The sequence below is a fragment of the Heterodontus francisci genome, chromosome 1 (genome assembly GCF_036365525.1).
Source record: "Heterodontus francisci isolate sHetFra1 chromosome 1, sHetFra1.hap1, whole genome shotgun sequence".
NCBI classification, from domain to species: Eukaryota; Metazoa; Chordata; class Chondrichthyes; order Heterodontiformes; family Heterodontidae; genus Heterodontus; species Heterodontus francisci.
Genome location: NC_090371.1, coordinates 274,277,412 through 274,297,523, shown reverse-complemented (window position 1 = coordinate 274,297,523; position 20,112 = coordinate 274,277,412). Strand labels below are relative to the sequence as shown.

Sequence of the window (20,112 nt, the reverse complement as noted above, 5' to 3'; positions counted from 1 at the left end):
TGTATTGACTATCATGGACCATAATTAGCTGACCAATAGCAGCAAGAGCATATAATGACCTATCAGTAGTAAGATCCCATCCACATTCCCATTCTCCACCACATATAAACCCACTGTTTCCACCATTCCAGTTATTTCTCCAGACGATGGACAGAGTACATTGTCCCGCTAGTTTTTCTAAGAAATTTGTTTTCAAGGAAACAGCTCTTTTCAAAGCAAATTCACATGGTGTAAAACCGTAAAATTGTCTTACTGAATATTAATAAACTAGATGACATAAATGTAAAATAGTCACTAATAAATTCAATAGGGGCTTCAAGAGAAACTGTGTAACTCACCACAGAGAGTGGTAAAAATGTGAAAAGTGTTACGACAAGGTGTAGTTGAGCCAAATAGCATAGATGCATATAAGGGAAGCTGGATAAGCATATGAGGAAGAAAGGAATAGAAGGATATACTGATAGGGTTAGATGAAGAGGGCTACGAGGAGGCTCGTGTGGAGCATAAATGCAGGCACAGACCAGTTAGGCCAAATGGCCTGTGTCTGTGCTGTAGACTCAGTGGGGGCAATTTTAACTTTCTTGGCCTGCGGGGAGGTGTTGCAGTAGAGCACAGCAATCCCAGAAGTTGGGATTTCTCCACCCACTGTGAAGTTTTAACTCCTCAGTATGCATGTAACCTTACCGACAGGTTCCCTGACCAGATGCTAGCCTGATTGACAGGCTTGGCCTCCGGTTGGATAGGGAGCAATCCGGAAGAGGCTGCAGGACCGGGTAGATCCACACCCTGACCAGGGGCTGGGAACCGGGGGACGGTGATTGGAGGCCTGTGGGCGAGTGCAGATTGGAGGCTTCCAGGGGATTGGAGGCATGGGTGAGTGAGGAGGGTGTGGGTTGCCTGCCTCCATTAAAACCAGAAGGGGTTGGGTTGTTGTCAGGAATCATAACCCCTACCCACCCTAAACCCGCTGGATTTTTAGAGTTAAATTCCCCCAAGTGATATTTTGGAATTGTTTTTACAAATAATGTTGTAAGTGAGAATTTAGGTTTACTAGAGGAGGATATAAAAAAAATTGTTGAGAGATGACTGTGGAGAATGAATTGGATCTCAAAACATTGGCAGAACCCCACACTCTAACGGCATATGTGCTAGACTATTGACCAGAATCTGAGGAGAAGCAGACTCTCTGGCCACAGTTTTTCAATCCTTCTTAAATATGAAATTTGTGTCTCGGGATTGTAGAATATACAGTGTAGCATGTCATTTCCAAGAAGGGAAGGAAAAGATCAACTGGGTAAAGATAGACCAGTTAGTCTAATGTCAGTTAGTGGGTGAAATCTTAGAATCTATGGGTGGAACTTCCTACTGCAGCGGGGCATAAAACGAGCAACAGCGGATCAGCCACCCTTCATACAACCCAACCGGTTTTCCTTTCTGTTGAAATCAATGGAAAGTAAAATCAGTTTGGTGTATAGCCTGTTTTATACCTCACCACAATTGAAAACTTGAGATAAAATTGGTGATAATTTAGAAATGACTAGGGTGAAATTGCTGGTTGTACAACAGGAGGGCAATGTACTCTGTCAGATTACCGCCCGGGCAGTGGAGATAATAATGTTCCTCATAGAGTGAAAGGGGCTCTTTGACTTATTTTTAACTCAATCATCCAGAAGGACCTATGGTCTACGGTTTTCCATTATTTCATCCAACTGTTTCCTGAAATATTTCTGGGTATTCAATTCCACTACTCTGAGCCATGTGTTTCACTCTGTCTGAAGAGCCTCCTGACAATATCAGTCCTATATTTCTGTCTTACTAGTTTGACCTATATTCCCTTATCTCACACATGGGGCTGAATTTTACCAACCCCATGGTGGCAGGAGTGCAGGGAAAATAGGCGGATGCTGTCAGGGGATCTCCCCGAAGTATTCTTGCCGCTGGGGAACTTTCCTGGGGCGGGCTGGGAGTAGATTCAGTTGCCTGCTCCACGGAGTCGGGCAGCCAATTAAAATCTTTAAAGCCCCAGTTAGGGACCTTTTTACCAGCAGCGAAGTGACCCCTGCTGCATGTGGAGATCGCAAGTTCAATGGAAGTGGCCTCCCTGCATCAGGCTGGAGGGCTATTGGAGTCTGAGGTTCCATGCACCATTGATGGGCCATACTCACGGTCCAAATGATTCATCTGGAGGAGTTTCCACTCCGCTCGGAGGGGTCTAACAGCTTTGGCTCTCTTAATTTTTCTTTTGTATCCGCGCCTCCACGTTGAGGCACCCTCACAGTCCCCGTCCTGCCTCTCCTGGGAGCCTGCCCGCCATCCTTAATAGGATGGTGAATGTGGAGGTGGCCAATTAGGAGGCTATCTCCGGGAACATTACAATGTTGAGCATGATGCTGGCAAGTGTAGGCTCGGGACCCTGATTTGGTCCTGATATTGGGGTCCCAAAGCCCGTGGTAAAATACAGCCCATGATTTATTTTGCAGTAATTTTCCAGACTTAACCTTTCCATTTACTGTTTACACATCTATAAGGTTAACTCTGTCATCTCCTTTCAACAGTGAAAGGCCCAGGTTTCTCCAGTAGACCTCTGACATTCTGCATCAGCCTCATGCCTCTATGGCTTGAATGTTTCCTTTATGTCTTGGTGCAAGAGCAAGATCCAATACTCAAAGTATGGTTTTACCAGAGCTCTCTTCACTTTGAACATGACTTCCTCTGACATTTTTTGGTTATATTGTGCCAAGTATAGGATGCAAAATTTTCACTTGCTCATGAAATAAATTCAGCATTTGATGGTTCTTGGTTGAGTATTTGGGTTTGTGCAATGTATAATTTAAAAATTAGTTTATCATTTTAATGAGACTCTTACAAGCATGAAAGGAGCTTTAATATTGATTCAGGATTTTATTTACCTTGCCCTTTTTCCATAGGATACCCCTGGATTTATTGTGAACCGTCTTCTTGTGCCATACTTGATGGAAGCCGTCAGGCTACATGAGCGAGGTAATTAAAATTTAAGGATTTTAAAAAACTAGGTATTGGAAAATTAAGTTTCAAATGAAGCCCTATTTCCCAAAATGAGAAAAGTGTTCTCTACTTTACACCTCCACAGCAAGAACGTTGTATGTTTTGATTTAGCACAAGTGGTGATATGCTGCATGCTGTGTAGGTAACATCTCCCAAAATGTACTCTTTCCCAATCCAGCAGGTAGTGACTTTCAGGCACAATTAAACTAAAATTCAGACCTTATATGAAGAATCCCACAAGATCCTTAATTTTTGAGAACCCATTTGACTTTAGAACCTCGTTAGAGGTGTTGGGCAATCTCCAACGTTGTGACCCTTTGTGACCTTTCAAAATTGCTTATAGCAAATTTATATTTTCTGCATCCCCTAGGCCACTGGTAAAGCATCCCTCTGCCCTCATGTCTTCCTGAAAATTAAACTGAACACTTCTATGGCAGGGCTACATAATGTTTTATTGGATTGCCAGAACAAAAACTTAGTGAAGGTTTTTTTTTATAGACTTTGATTTCTGCCTCCACTATTGCTGATGCTTAAACTTTGGCAAGAAGGAAATGGAGTTGCAGAAATCCTTGCCACTGTGATAGAATGTTTTTTTTTAGAATTTTGCTAAAAAGTTCTGAGCCCTCTCTAGTGGCTTTTCTTTTGAGCTGTCTTTAGTTTTATTTTTCTTTAAAGTTAAAGGCACCACTGTTGAGTTATTTCTTGACCCACCCCAGCTGTTAAAAAAAAACAATATGCAACAGGGCTGTCAGTCATATCATAACTTGGGTGAATGAGTTTTTTGCCAGAGCAAAGCATCAGCTGCAAAGTGTGAGATCTAGAGAGGGATAGACTTGATGAGATTTGAGTTCAGGCAGTGAATATTTTGGAAGGCAGGGAGAGAAACTGAAAAATAAGTTTGGCAGCTAAGTGAAAATTTCAGCTTGAGCATCGATCTAAGGAGAAAGTGAATGAAGAATGGTTCATAGTTCTGTTACATGCAATGAAAAGATTTGAGATCAATTAAATAAAAGATGGTTGGATGAGGAGGGACACATGTGCTTGTTAGGGATGATCCTAAATTTACATGGCTATACAAGATAAGCTATCTTTATAATATCTATACACAGTAATGATATCATAACCACTAATTATGGCTTGTGTAAATGGTGGGACAGAGGAAATAGAGAGAGACAAACAATACCTCTCACTTTCAAGATGGATTGAGAAAATATGGAGTAAAACGCTCTGGTTAGACGGCAACTGGAGTAATGCGTTCAATTCTGAGCATTACACTTCAGGAGGATATTTGGCCTTGGAGGGAGTGTATTGTTGATTTGCCCAAATGATACCAGGGCTAAAAGGGTTAACCTATCATGACAGGCTGCAAAGACTAAGGCTTGTATTTCCTTGAGTATTAGAAGATTAATTGAGGTATTTAAGATGATTCAAGAAGTTGATATAGATAGAAACTATTTCCTCTGATGGGGGAATCCAGAAGAAGAGAGTGCAAACTTAAAATTAGAGCGAAGCTGTTTCAGGGTAGTGTCAGGAAGCACTTAACACAAAGACTAGTGGAAATCTATGTCTCTCTCTCAAAACACTTTTGAAGATGGGTCAACTGAAAATTTCAAAATTGTGACTGTGTATTCTTAGGTAAGGATATTAAGGGATGTAGAACCAAGGCGAGTAAATGGAGTTGCTATACAGATCATGCCAAATACAATAAGCTGGGAGGGAAAGTGAAGAGGAAAATAAGACTGGCAAAGATAGAATATGAGAATAGAATGGCAGTTAACGTTAAAGGGAACCCAAAAAGCAGGTAGTAAGAGGGGGGGTGGCACTTATCAGGGACAAAGAGGCAGAGGGCAAGGCTAGAATACTTCTGAAGAAGGGTCACTGACATGAAACGTTAACTCTGCTTCTCTCTCCACAGTTGCTGCCAGACCTGCTGAGTATTTCCAGCATTTCTTGTTTTTATTTCAGATTTCCAGCATCTGCAGTATTTTGCTTTTATTATTATGCTCGAATACTTAATGTGTTCCTTGTATCAGTGTTTACTAAGGGAGAGGAATCTGACAAAATATTAATAGATGCGGAGATAGTAGAGGTAATGGATGGGGTGAAAATTAATAGGCAGGATGTACCAGAAAGGCTTGCTATGCTTAGAGTGGATAAGTTGCCTGGTCCGAATGGCTTTCATCCTAGGTTGCTAAGGGAAGTGGGGATGGCGATAGTGGAAGGGTTTGCCATAATATGGACATATCGCTCATTTTCCCAGGATATGGGAGAGGTGTCAGAAGATTGGAAAATGGCAAATGTGACACTCTTGTTCAAGAAAGCGTGCAAGGACATTCCTAGGAACTCCCGGCTGGTTAGTTTAACCACAGTGATGGGTAAGGTTTCAGAAATAATAATCAGGGAAAAAAATTAACAGGCATTTGAACAAACAAAGAACAGTACAGCACAGGAACAGGCCATTCGGCCCTCCAAGCCTGCGTCGATCTTGATGCCTGCCGAAACTAAAACCTTCTGCACTTCCGGGGACCGTATCCCTCTATTCCCATCCTATTCATGTATTTGTCTAGATGCCTCTTAAACGTCGCTATTGTACATGCTTCCACCACCTCCCCCGGCAGCAAGTTCCAGGTACTCACCACCCTCTGTGTAAAGAACTTGCCTCGCACATCCCCTCTAAACTATGCCCCTCTCACATTAAATCTATGCCCCCTAGTAACTGACTCTTCCACCCTGGGAAAAAGCTTCTGACTATCCACTCTGTCCATGCCGCTCATAACTTTGTAAACTTCTATCATGTCGCCCCTCCACCTCCGTCATTCCAGTGAAAACAATCCGAGTTTATCCAACCTCTCCTCATAGCTAATGCCCTCCAGACCAGGCAACATCCTGGTAAACCTCTTCTGTACCCTCTCCAAAGCCTCCACGTCCTTCTGGTAGTGTGGCGACCAGAATTGCACGCAATATTGAGTGTGGCCTAACTAAAGTTTTGTACAGCTGCAGCATGACTTGCCAATTTTTATACTCTATGCCCCGACCGATGAAGGCAAGCATGCCGTATGCCTTCTTGACTACCTTATCCATCTGCGTTGCCACTTTCAGTGACCTGTGGACCTGTACGCCCAGATCTCTCTGTCTGTCAATACACCTAAGGGTTCTGCCATTTACTGTATACTTCCCACCTGTATTAGATCTTCCAAAATGCATTACCTCACATTTGTCCGGATTAAACTCCATCTGCTATTTCTCCGCCCAAGTCTCCAAGCGATCTATATCCTGCTGTATCCTCTGACAATCCTCATCACTATCCGCAACTCCACCAAACTTACTAATCAGACCAGCTACATTTTCCTCCAAATCATTTATATATACTACAAACAGCAAAGGTCCCAGCACTGATCCCTGCAGAACACCACTAGTCACATCCCTCCATTCAGAAAAGCACCCTTCCACTACTACCCTCTGTCTTCTATGACTGAGCCAGTTCTGTATCCATCTTGCCAGCTCACCTCTGATCCCGCGTGACTTCACCTTTTGTACCAGTCTGCCATGAGGGACCTTGTCAAAGGCTTTACTGAAGTCCATATAGATAACATCCACTGCCCTTCCTTCATCAATCATCTTTGTCACGTCCTCAAAAAACTTAATCAAATTAGTGAGACATGACCTCCCCTTCACAAAGCCATGCTACCTCTCGCTAATAAGTTCGTTTGTTTCCAAATGGGAGTAAATTCTGTCCCGAAGAATCCTCTCTAATAATTTCCCTACCACTGATGTAAGGCTCACCAGCCTATAATTTCCTGGATTATCCTTGCCACCCTTCTTAAACAAAGGAACAACATTGGCTATTCTCCAGTCCTCTGGGACCTCACTTGTAGCCAATGAGGATGCAAAGATTTCTGTCAAGACCCCAGCAATTTCTTCCCTTGCCTCCCTCAGTATTCTGGGGTAGATCCCATCAGGCCCCGGGGACTTATCCACCTTAATGCTTTGCAAGACACCCAACACCACCTCCTTTTTGATAATGAGATGACTGAGACTATCTACACTCCCTTTCCTAGGCTCATCACCCACCAAGTCCTTCCCTTTGGTAAATACTGATGCAAAGTACTCATTTAGTACCTCGCCCATTTCCTCTGGCTCCACACGTAGATTCCCTTCTCTGTCCTTGAGTGGGCCAACCCTTTCCCTAGTTACCCTCTTGCTCTTTATATACGTACAAAAAGCCTTGGGATTTTCCTTAATCCTGTTTGCCAATGACTTTTCATGACCCCTTTTAGCCCTCCTGACTCCTTGCTCAAGTTCCTTTCTACTGTCTTTATATTCCTCAAGGGATTCGTCTGTTCCTAGCCTTTCAGCCCTTACGAATGCTTCCTTTTTCTTTTTGACTAGGCTCACAATATCCCGTGTTATCCAAGCTTCCCGAAACTTGCCAAACTTATCCTTCTTCCTCTCAGGAACATGCTGGTCCTGGATTCTAATCAACTGACGTTTGAAAGACTCCCACATGTCAGATGTTGATTTACCCTCAAACAGCCACCCCCAATCTAAATTCTTCAGTTCCTGCCTAATATTGTTATAATTTGCCTTCCCTCAAGGACTACTCTTATCCTTATCCACAAGTACCTTAAAACTTACAGAATTATGGTCACTGTTTCCGAAATGCTCACCTACTGAATCTTCGACCACCTGGCCGGGCTCATTCCCCAATACCAGGTCCAGTACGGCCCCATCCCTAGTTGGACTATCTACATATTGTTTCAAGAACCCCTCCTGGATGCTCCTTACAAATTCTGCCCCATCCAAGCCCCTAGCACTAAGTGAGTGCCAGTCAATATAGGGGAAGTTAAAATCACCCACCACTACAACCCTGTTACCTTTACATCTTTCCAAAATCTGTCTACATATCTGCTCCTCTACCTCCCGCTGGCTGTTGGGAGGCCTGTAGTAAACCCCCAACATCGTGACTGCACCCTTCCTATTCCTGAGCTCCACCCATATTGCCTCGCTGCACGACCCCTCCGAGGTGTCCTTCCGCTGTATAGCTGTGATATTCTCCTTAACAAGTAATGCAGCACCCTTTTACATCCCCCTCTATCCCGCCTGAAGCTTCTAAATCCTGAAACATTTAGCTGCCAATCCTGTCCTTCCCTCAACTAAGTCTCTGTAATAGCAACATCATAGTTCCAAGTACTAATCCAAGTTCTAAGTTCATCTGCCTTATCTGTTATACTTCTCGCATTGAAACAAATGCACTTCAGACCACCAGTCCCGCTGTGCTCCGCAACATCTCCCTGCCTGCTCTTCCTCTCAGTCTTACTGGCTTTATTTACTAGTTCCCCCTCATTTATTTCACTTGCTGCCCTACTGCTCTGGTTCCCACCCCCCTGCCACACTAGTTTAAACCCTCCCGAGTGATGCTAGCAAACCTCGCAGCCAGGATATTTGTGCCCCTCCAGTTTAGATGCAACCCCTCCTTCTTGTACAGGTCCCATCTGTCCCTGAAGAAATCCCAATGGTCCAGATATCTGAAACCCTCCCTTCTACACCAGCTGTTCAGCCACGTGTTTAGCTGCACTATCTTCCTATTTCTAGCCTCACTGGCACGTGGCACAGGGAGTAATCCCGAGATTACAACCCTAGAGGTCCTGTCTTTTAACTTTCTACCTAACTCCCCCTGCAGGACCTCGTCACTCTTCCTGCCTATGTCATTGGTACCGATGTGTACCGTTCGAGCTAATTAAGGAGAACCAGCACAGATTTGTAAAAGGCAGATTGAGTTTGGCTAATCTAATTGACTTTTTTGATGAACTAACAGAAGGTTAATGAGGGGAATTCGCTGGATGTTGTCTATGTGGATTTGAAGAAAGCGTTTGACAAACTACCACATAAACGGCTAGTTATCAAAATTGAGGCTTTTGGAATAGGCAGGTCAGTGTTAGCTTTGCTAAAAATTGGGTTAAGGACAGAAATCAGCAAGTCATAGAAATGGTTTTTCAGACTGGAGGATGATAGACAGTGGTGTTCCCCAAGGGTCAGTGCTGGGACCACTGCTTTGTTTAATCATTGTAGATACTTACAACATAGAAGGAGGCAATTCGGCACCTGTGCCAGCAGACAAATAGCCATCCAGCCTAATCCCATTTTCCAGCACTTGGCTCGTAGCCTTGACGGCTATAGCACTTCAAGTGCATATCCAAGTACTTTTAAAATGTTATGAGGGTTTCTGTCTCTGCTAACCTTTTAGGCAGTGAGTTCCAGATCCTTACCACCCTCTGGGTGAAATTATTTCCACTCGAATCCCCTTTAAACCTCCTACCTCTTACCCTAAATCTATGCCACCTGGTTGTGGACCCCTCAACCAAGGGGAATAGGACCTTCCTAACCACTCTATTTAGATCCCTCATAATTTTATACACTTCAATTAGGTCTCTCCTCAGCCTGCTCCGTTCCAAAGAAAATCAACCTTAACCTGTCCAATCTTTCCTCATAACTAAAATCCAGGCAACATCCTCATAAATCTCCTCTGTACTCTCTCTAGTACAATCACATCTTTCCTATTGTGCGGTGACCAGAGCTGCATGCAGTAATCCAACTGTGGCCTAACTAGTGTTTTGAATATTTCCAGCATAACCTCTTGCTGTATATTCTATTCCTCAGCTAATAAAAACCAGTATCCCGAATGCCTTCTTGACCACCTTATCTACCTGTCCAGCCACCTTCAGGGATCTGTGGACATGCACTCCAAGGTCCCTCTGTTACTCTATACTTCTCAGTATCTTACCATTTATTAGCCTTCCCCAGACGCATTACCTCCCACTTCTCCAGACTGAACTCCATTTGCCACTGTTCTGCCTGTTGATATCTTCCTGCAGTCTACAGCTTTTTTCTTCATTATCACCCACACTGCCAATTTTTATATTGTTTACAAACTTGTTAACTGTACCCCCTACATTCAAGTCCAAATCATTCTTATGTATTGCCAAAAAGCAATGCACCTGGTACTGAGACCTGCGGAACCCTACTGGAAACAGCCTTTCAGTCACAAAAGCACCCAATGACCATTATCCTTTGCTTCCTGTCTCTGAGACAGTTTTGGATCCAACTTGCCACTTTGCCTTGGATCCCATGGGCTTTTACTTTCAGGACCAGCCTGCCATGTGAAACCTTATCAAAAGTCTTGCTAAAATCCCTATAGACGACATCAAATACACTACCCTCGTCGACCCTCCTTGTTACCTCCTCAAAAAATTCAATCATGTTAGTCAAACATGACTTCCTTAACAAATCTGTGCTGATTGTCTTTGATTAATCCGTCTCTTTCTAAATGAAGATTTATCCTGTCCCTCAGAATTTTTTCCAATAATTTTCTAACTGCCGAGGTTAGGCTGACTGGCCTGTAATTACTCAGTCTACCCTTTTCTCCCTTTTTAAACAATGGTACAATGTTAGCTGTCCTCTGGCACCACACCTGTAGCGAGAGAGGATTGCAAAATGATGGTCAGAGACTGCAGTATTCCTTTTCTTGCTTCCCTTAACAGCCGAGGATACATTTTGCCGGGTCTGGGGATTTTTCAATTTTCAAAGATGTTAAACCCCTTAATACTTCCTCTCTCAATATGTTAGTTTCATCTAATATTTTGCACACGTTACCCTTGATTGTAATGTCTGTATCATCCCTCTGTTTTCTGAAAACAGACACAAAGGGCTGAATTTTATAAGCCCGCCACTGTTTTCGGCAGTAGGCGAAAAAAATGCGGGCCACACGCCAAAGAGCTGCTGCGATTCCAAGCGCAACAACTCATTTACATAGCTGGGGTACCCCCCCCCCCCCCCCACCACGATCACATGGATGGGGCTGTCCATCGCCGGCAATGGCATCAATGCCATTTTTCAAGGGCTGTTAGCCCTACCAGCATATTTAAATATTTAAAGGAAGATTTAATAAAATTAAATAAATACATCTCTTTTACCCCTTTCCCACCCCACCAATAACAATTAAATTAATTATTTGCTCTTCCCCCCCCCCCCACAAAACACTTGTCTTTACCATCTGACCTCCCCCCCCCCCGCCCCCACCCCCACACTGCATAAACTTTAAACTATAACCCTTCCCACCATCCCCTACACCCATGACATTAATTTGACCCTGTCCCCCATCCCTTATGCACTGAGAAAAGTACCTCCTCTCCCCTCCCCACTAGTGTTGCGCCTCGTTTCCCCAGATGGGAATCTGAAGGCGTGCGAGTGCTGGCTTCCAGACCAAAGATCACAGAGGTGAGGTAAATTTATTTAAATTATTTTAATTGATTTAAATATTAAAATTATGATCTAGTCGCCCAGCAGCGGGAAAGCCACCACGGTACCTTGCCGCCGCCGGGAGGATCGGGCCAGGCCCTGCCGGCGTGGAGGTCCATGGCGGGCCTCATCCAGGACCATATTCAGGCCCACCCCGCCACGGATCCCAATATCGAGGGCTCATTAATATCCAACCCAATGTATTCATAAAGAACCATACAGATGTCCTCTGCCTTAACACACAGGCTACCCTTGTGGTCCCTAATAGGCCCTGCTCTTTCTTTAGTTATCCTCTTGCTCTTTATGTATTTATAAAAAATCTTTGGGTTTTCCTTGATTTTACTTGACAATATTTTTCATGCCCTTTCTTTGGTTTCCGAATTTCCTTTTTTATTTCACCCGTACACTTTTTATACTGCTGTAGGTTTTCTGCAGTATTGAGCCCTTGGTATCTGCCATAAACCTTCCCTTTTTTTCTTTAACCTCTCCTTTTAGCCCCTTGAGATCCAGGGGGCCATGGATTTGTTAGTCCCACCCTTTTTCTTTAAGGGAACATACATACTCTGAACCCTCATTATCTCTTCCTTGAATGCCTCCCACTGATCTGGCATTAATTTACCTTCAAGTAGCTGTTTCCAGTTCTCTTCAGCTAAATCATCTCTCAGCTTAGTAAAATTAGCTTTTCCTCAATTGAGAACTTTTATTCCTGGTCTATCTTTGACCTTTTCCACAACTCCCCTAAATCTAATGAATTCTGATCACTTCCACCAAAGTGCTGCCAAGCTGATGCCCCTTCCACGTGCCCAGCTTCCTTTCCTAAAACTATGACCAGTATGTCCAGAACTGTCCCCTCTATTGTTGGGCTTGCTATGTACTGGCTAAAATGAATGCATTTTAAGAATCTGCTCCCTTTGTGCTTTTCACACTAACACTATTTCTATCCCAGTTAATATAAGAGTAGTTGAAATCCCCCATTATTACTGCCCTATTGTTTTTGCACATCTCAGAAGTTTGCATACATATTTCACAGAATCATAGAATTGTTACAGTGCAGAAAGAGGCCATTCAGCCCATCGTGTCTGTACCTGCTCTCTGAACAAGCAATTCACTTAGCGCCGTTCCCCCGCCTTCTCCAGGTAGCCCTGCACATTCTTCCTTTTCATATAACAGTCTAATTCCCTTTTGAATGCTTCAATTGAATCTGCCTCCACCACACTTTCAGGCAGTGTATTCCAGACCTTAACCACTTGCTGCGTGAAAAAGTTTTTCCTCATGTCGTTTTGCCTTCTTTTACCAATTACTTTAAATCTGTGCCCTCTCGTTCTCGATCCTTTCACAAGTGGGAACACTTTCTCCCTATCTACTCTGTCCAGACACCTCATGACTTTGAATACTTCTATCAAGTCTCCTCTCAGCCTTCTTTTCTCCAAGGATAACAGTCCTAACTTCTCCAATCTATTTGCTCTTCTATCTCCCTCTGACTGTTTGGGGATATACAGTGTACTCCCGGTAGTTTTTTGTTCTTCAGTTCAACCCATATGGCCTAATTTAATGATCTTTCTACCATACCGTCCATCCTCACAACTATAATTGTTTCATTTATCAATATTGCGACACTCCCACTCCTTTTTTATCCCCCTCTATCCTGTCTGTAAACCCTGTAACCAGGAATGTTGAGCTGCCATTCCTGCTGTTCTTCCTATGTCTCAGTAGTAGCTAATATCATATTCCCACATGTCAATCTGTGCTCTTAGCTCATCTGTCTTATTCTGTATACTTGCATTGATATATACAAGAACACAAGAAAAAGGAGCAGAAGTAGACCATATGGCCCATCGAGCCTGCTCCACCATTCAACATGATCATGGCTAATCTTGGGCTTCAATTCCAATTTCCTGCCTGCTCCCCGAAGCCCTTGATTCCCTGTGAGACCAAAAAATCTATCTATCCCAGCCTTAAATGTATTCAGTGATGGAGCATCTACAACCCTTTGAGTGAAGTAATTTCTCCTCATCTCAGCCCCGAATGATTGGTCCCTTATCCTGTGACTGTGTTCCCGTGTTCTAGATTCCCTGACCAGTGGGAACAATCTCTCAGCTTCTACCCAATCAACCTTTCAGAATCTTGTATGTCTCAATTAAATCACCTCTCATTCTTCTAAATTCCAGAGACCATAAGCCCAATTTACTCAGCCTCTCATCATAGGAAACCCCCTCATCCCAGAGACCAATTTAGTAGATCTTTGCTGCACTGCCTCTAGTGCAAATATATCCTTTCTTAAATGTGGAGACCAAAACTGCACAGTATTCCAGGTGGAGTCTCACCAAAGCCCTGTACAATTTTAGTAAGACTTCTTTATTCCTGTACTCCAATCGCCTTGCAATAAAGGCCAACATGCCATTTGCCTTCCTAATAGCCAGCTGCACCTGCATGTTAACATTGTGCTTTCCTTGTACGAGTACCCCCAAGTCTCTCTGAACATCAACACTTACTAGTTTCACAACTTTTAAAAAATATTCTGCTTTTCTATCTTTACAACCAAAGTGAACAACTTCACTCTTCCCTACATTATACTCGATTTGCCATCTTGTTGCCCACTCACTTAACCTGTTTATATCTGTGTGTGTGTGAATATAAATAACTTGGGTATGGGAATACAGAGTAAAATTTCAAAATTAACCAATAATTACAAATTTGGAGGTGTGGTAAACAATGAGGATGATACCAATCGACAGCAACAGGACATAGATAGGCTAGCAGAATGGGCAGACAAATGATAGATGGAATTTAATACAAAGAAGTGTAGGCAGAAAGGATAGAGAGAGTCAATATATACTTATTGGCACAGTTCTAAAAAGTGTATAGGAACAGAGGGACTGGGAGGTTCGTGTGCATGGATTTTTGAAGGTGGCAGGACATATTGAGAGAGTAATTATCAAAGCATATGGAATCTTGGGCTCCATAAATAGAGGTATTGAATACAAAAGCATGGAAGTTATGCTGAACCTTTATAAAGCTCTGGTTAGGCCCCAACTAGAGTATTGCATTCAATTCTGGCCACCACACTTCAGAAAGGATGTGAGGGTCCTTGAAAGGATTCAGAGGAGATTTACCAGAATGGTTCCAGGATAAGGGACTTTAGCTACAAGGTTAGGTTGGAGAAGCTGGGGTTGTTCTCTTTGGAGCAAAGGAGGTTGAGGGGAGATTTGATAGTGGGGTATAAGATTGTAACAGGTTTAGATAAGTTAGACTATTCTTGTTCCAGTGAAGCATAATGGAGGGTATTTCAGTACGACATTCAGAGCTTCAGTGAGTTTCGTAATTTTAATGCCTATACTCTCAACCTAAGCAAAACACAAATGTATCTGTTAGATAATGGTGATTGGGCATATATTTGTAACTTGTCAAAAAATGTTTCTGGGCCTGATACCCATGTGTGTTCAGTGAAATGTTTTTTTCAGTCATTAGATGATTAAAATAAAATGTTTTAATAAATCAGGTGTTATTCCTACCACAAAAATAAACCCGAGGCTTCTTTTGGGTTGAACCTTGTGTGGAAAAACAAAATATAAGTAGTACTGTTCTATTTTGTTTAGAGAGCTGGTGATCAGATCCCATTTGGCTTTGATATTTTGTTACTAGGCATTTGTGAAAGATCAAAGCAATTGGGTTGTAATCAGTGGTAACTCACTGACCTTGATTGTGTTTTACCTCTGTAGAAAATAGTAGCCAGTAAGCGACCAAAATAATGCCTATCTAATGGATCTGGAATACTTTGGGTCTTGTGCTGTTCTGTATTTTGAATTAATACGATTGATCTGTTTGTGCCGACAAAGATGCAACACAGCATCTTTCCATTGACATGCTTTGCGTAAAAATGTGATCAATTTTGTAATTTTTCTTCCTTGTATCTTTTTATTCATTCCCTGAAGTAGCAGTTTATTGGGCTTATTTTACTTAAAGATATGGAGACTAATTTGATGTTTTTCCAAGGTCATGGATCAAAGGAAGACATTGACGTGGCAATGAAGCTGGGTGCAGGCTATCCTATGGGGCCTTTCGAATTATTGGATTATGTTGGACTTGACACCAGCAAGTTTATTATTGATGGTATGTAGAGAGAAATCTGTCTTTACTTTTGTAGCCTTTGTCTGTAATCTGTATTTTAACTATTTTTTAAAAATTCCTCCATTGGATTTTAACCTCTCCATTATGATTTTTGTCAAGGCCACTTCCTGATGTTACTTAGTGATTTGATTGACTGGTGAAGTGTTGAAATGTGTTGAAACGTACACTTGGTACCAGGTGGATGAGAAGAGGAACAAAGTTAGGCAGGCAAACGATTGGGGACGATATTGAGAGGAGAGCAAGGCCAAAATGTGAAAGGCTATGCCAGCACAACACAAGACACAGATCATTGCCTGCACAGGTGGCAACTGTTCTAGCTCTGAACCAGGCTTGAACCGCTTGAGAGAGATGCTTGCCATGCCTACCAAAGAGTACTTTGAGGCTATGTGATATCTGATGACAGGTGGTTAACATCAAGCTGCTGTCTGACTCTTAGATCAGTTTTATAGACGCAGTGACAGAGGGTGACTATGAACATGGCTAACCTGCAGTCAAGCCAATGCCCAGGTTAAAAAAATCCTGGAAACTGCATCCGTCCCTTTAATATGGCAATCAATACATCATGAATTGGCTATCTTTGTCGACCCTATGTTGAGAGGCGATCCCGAAGGGGAGAAAGTGCTTCCTTAATCTTATTTGACAGTTTGATCTTGTTACTTATTTGATGAAAACCTTTTAGTTGTTCTACTTCCTGTTAAGTGAAAAATTAAACATTTTGTCCAAAAGAATTTAATGGACCCATTTTGTGTTAAAGTTTGCTTGATTAGTGTATAGGCCAAATCTAGTGTGATTACAGTATCCTCTCTGAAAAATGTCTTTTTAATTGAAGATACAATATTCCAAGTACTAAGTACGATGCTTATGGTAACGTAGGGCTGGATTTTATGGGCTCCCCGAGGAATCGTGGCGGGGGGACGGAGGGCCACTCGCCGCCAAGCGATTTTGTCAGTGGCGAAATAGGTCAACGAAGGCCTTCCGCTCAGAAGCCAATTGGGGCACTTAAATGGCCTATTAACGGCCACTTAAGGGCCTCTTCCCGCCGCCGCTGGGGTCTAACCAACGGCAGGGTGAGCCTCTGCCATGCAGGGAGGGCGCATTGTAAAACGAGGCACAATCCCTGTGGGTTTGAGGGTGCTGGGGGAGGGGTCCCTTCTCCATGGGCAATCTGTGGCACACTGAGGACCCTGGTTGGCAAAACCTTCTCCTTCATGGATCCTCTTACCCGTAACCCAATGCCAGAATGGTGGTGATTTATGGGCATAACGGCAGGACGTTGCAAACATTTCTTTCCATTGTCATGGGCACTACACTTCTATGCTTCCAAGCACCATGTACCTTTGCATCATTTCTTGCAGGACCTCCACTGTTGATCTAAAATGATAATCATAATTTATGATGTAATGTACAGGATGTACCATCATGTAAGCTTTGATGACATGAGGATCTGGGAATTAATTAATGTTTTTCTGGTCTGATTTAGGTTTTATGGTTCCAAATTGTTGTCTGTGAAATACTTAATTACAATCAATATTCAACTGATCTGGATAGAGTTGAAGTTGTTGTTAAAGATTTTGACTTGTACTCTTCCAAATATTATTCCTGGATGGATTCTATTGCAATAAAAAAAAAATACAGTGCTAAGGGAGTGAGCAGTAGATGGTGCTATGGTAAAGCATGAATCCTTTGATAAAGTAAGTCGCTGTGGGCATTTTTTACATTTGTACTCATCAGACCTTTTGTGTTCTGGAGTGTTTAAAGTTGGTAGGTTATGAATATTGCATAATATGGTAGCCTTGTACTCAATGACTATAATGCTAGCCTTGGTAAAAGGTCTTAATTTCTATTAATTCCTGTTAATAAGACAGTATATTGAACCACCTTTGAGAAAAGAACTTGATTTTGTTAAGTTATGGCTGAATTTGCTGCAAATTAAGTGTCAGGCGCAACCTCAATAGTAAATCTGGCATTGGATGATCTCTTAAGTATTAAATTTTTACAACTTTTGCACTTTTTCATTTATTTTCCAAGTGAATAAAGAAACTGAAGATTCCATTCAGGGTGGGACCTCTTCAATGGCTGTTGGGGTTAAGCTCCTTGCAATTGCTGCATTTTAAAATTTCCATTTCTCTCGATTTAGTGCTGACTCTTGATGGGCATTGATTCCACTGATTCTAGCTTTCTGGTGTTATGTGGCTCCAGAATAGCTTGCAGCACAATATGATGATGGCTGCTACTGCAGTAAATGCATCTTTTCCAGGATGCTTACACCCCTCTGTTCATAATATTGTTCACCTGGAGCATCTAAAGAGCGAGTGACCTAAAATGATGGGTTTCCACGTGCTTAAAATACTGTTGTATTTTATATCAGTAACAATTTTCAGACAGATTTGGAAGAGAGATGCTTTAATCACAAAAACTCTCCCTAGACTTTCCTACCCCATTGAAGCATTGTTGTTGCACAAAGCAGTATGGTGCCAAAGTTACATACATCTGAGAGGTGGGATATAAGATTGAACTCATGATTCCCACATGGTGCCATAACCTTTTGTGCCATAGTGGGTAGATGATTGAAAATCATTGAAGCTGTACTCTCCCCTCAGCAACTTGCATCTATATAGCATCTGTAACATAGAAAAATGAACCAAAATGCTTCACAGAAGCAAATACACCAGGTCACAGAAGAAACTAGAGACCTGGGAGTAGGTCATTTTGGTCATGAAGAAAGCTGGGAGCATGTGTAAGCTGTTAAAACAATATTCTGACCAAACAGTTGAAACACTATAAATGTTGAAATGCTAATTTATGACAGTTACCCGCATCTGCCAATTGCACATTATTTCAACTGAACACTGTGGGATGAATACTGGTAAATATTCATGCCATATTGTTCAGCAGTCTCCTTGGCATCTTGCTGCTGAATGAAATGGTACCCTCTTTTGGGGAAGTGGGTGATATATATTCATCTCATAATGAAGTATCGTGCAATTACGGCTGTGGGTTTATGCAAGTTGACCACTGAGAGTGCTAATTGAAATTGTATCCCACTGTCATGGTGCTAACTGGATTCTAGCCATCAACGCCCAAATTGAGGAAACCACATACGTGTCAAATGAGTTTTTATGTAAAGTGCGAAAGTAACCTAATGGATTAAAACTGATTGTGTACTGATATACTTTTAGGTTCTGATTTAGTCTGTTAGTATACCTTGCACAGACCAGAACAGCTTTCAAGAATTGCTTGTGTTTTTTGCCTTCCCTCAACCATACAAAAAAGTGTTTTTAACCATGACCTTTCACTGACCATAGCCATTTTTTCTTCTTAGGATGGCATAAGATGGATCCAGACAACCCCTTGTTTAAGCCCAGCGCTCTGTTAAATAAACTAGTGGATGAAGGAAAGCTGGGTAAAAAGACTGGTGAAGGTTTCTACAAGTATTCCTAAAAAGCAAGGTGTCTTGCTGCTGCACTTTTTTCTACACTAAATCATGCAAGCTGTCAGACTGTTGCCTTGGTTCTTAAGCCGTCTGCTCTGGCACTTAATTGACACAATACACTGTAATATTAATGTGGTTGCAAACTGGATAATGCTGACCCAGCCTGATGCAGCGATTGCAGTATGTAATTTGTAAAACAAGGTTAATTTTTTAAAATTAATTCCTTCTAGGCATCGAGGTGCCTTAAAAATTATTATACACAAATAAATCTTTGTACTTCCTATTGATGCATCTGAAATAATGTTGGCTTTCAATTTGTACGATCTTTTTCACTGTGTTAATAAAATGCCTCAAATTGCACAATGCAGATTCCATTTATATTTACTTTATTATTTCTATTTACTTTGTATCTTGCCTAATTACCATGATTCATTTAAACCCCAAGTGAAAAAAATTAGTGACAGATAACCCCTCCTCAGCTTCTTTTCTCCACTGTCAACCATCTCTTTAAACTCCTCTCCCCTGTCCCCTCCACCGTCAACTCCAACCACAAGTTCATACAAGCTCACTGAGACTATCTGTTGTGCTGCCTCTGCTATTTTGTTCCCATTCCTTTACCTGCCAAGCCAAGCCTCATTTCAGGCTCCCCCAGTTTTAGCCCTGAAACCACATTTCTTGCTAGTTTCTCTGCCATCTCCCCTGATGCACCCTCTGAGTTCAACTGATCCATGACACTTACCACCTGCTCCCTTGATGCTATTCCCACTAAACTGCTAACCAGCCAAATTCCTTTCTGCCTGCAGGCTAGCTGACATTACAAATGACTTGCTCTCTGCAGGTACTATCCATCTCCCTTTCAAAACAAGTGTCATCACCTCCTCCTCAGAAATACCTACCCTTGACCCCTCTATCCTTTCAAACTACCACCCAAATCCGACTACCCTTTGCCCTCCAAAGCCCTTGAATGCGTTATCAACTCCCAAATCTGCGCCCATCTTTCCTGTACGAATTTCTTATCACGTTTCCATCTTGCCAGAGCTCTGACATGACCCAATTCTAAGTTGTATATGATGCCCTCTGATTGAGACCATGGTGCATTTCTCCTTCTTCAGCCTCCTTGATCTCTGTAACCTTTTACACAGTAAACCAAATAATTCTCCTGAAATGCCTCTTCTCCATTATTCAGTTCAATGAAACTGTCCTTACTTAATTCCACTCTCATTAATCCAATC

At 42.3% G+C, this 20,112-nt stretch overlaps 1 protein-coding gene across 1 annotated transcript in view; it reads left to right on the top strand.

Annotated features, from left to right (window-relative positions):
- hadh (hydroxyacyl-CoA dehydrogenase) overlaps positions 1–19,243 on the top strand; it is a 43,057-nt gene extending 23,814 nt beyond the window's left edge. The window contains exons 6-8 of the mRNA XM_068045480.1: positions 2,928–3,000; positions 15,313–15,429; positions 18,770–19,243. Of these exons, the coding sequence (XP_067901581.1) occupies positions 2,928–3,000; positions 15,313–15,429; positions 18,770–18,888 (309 nt within the window). The 3' untranslated portion in view covers positions 18,889–19,243. The remainder of the gene's footprint in view (positions 1–2,927; positions 3,001–15,312; positions 15,430–18,769) is intronic.
- Positions 19,244–20,112: the final 869 nt, after the last annotated feature.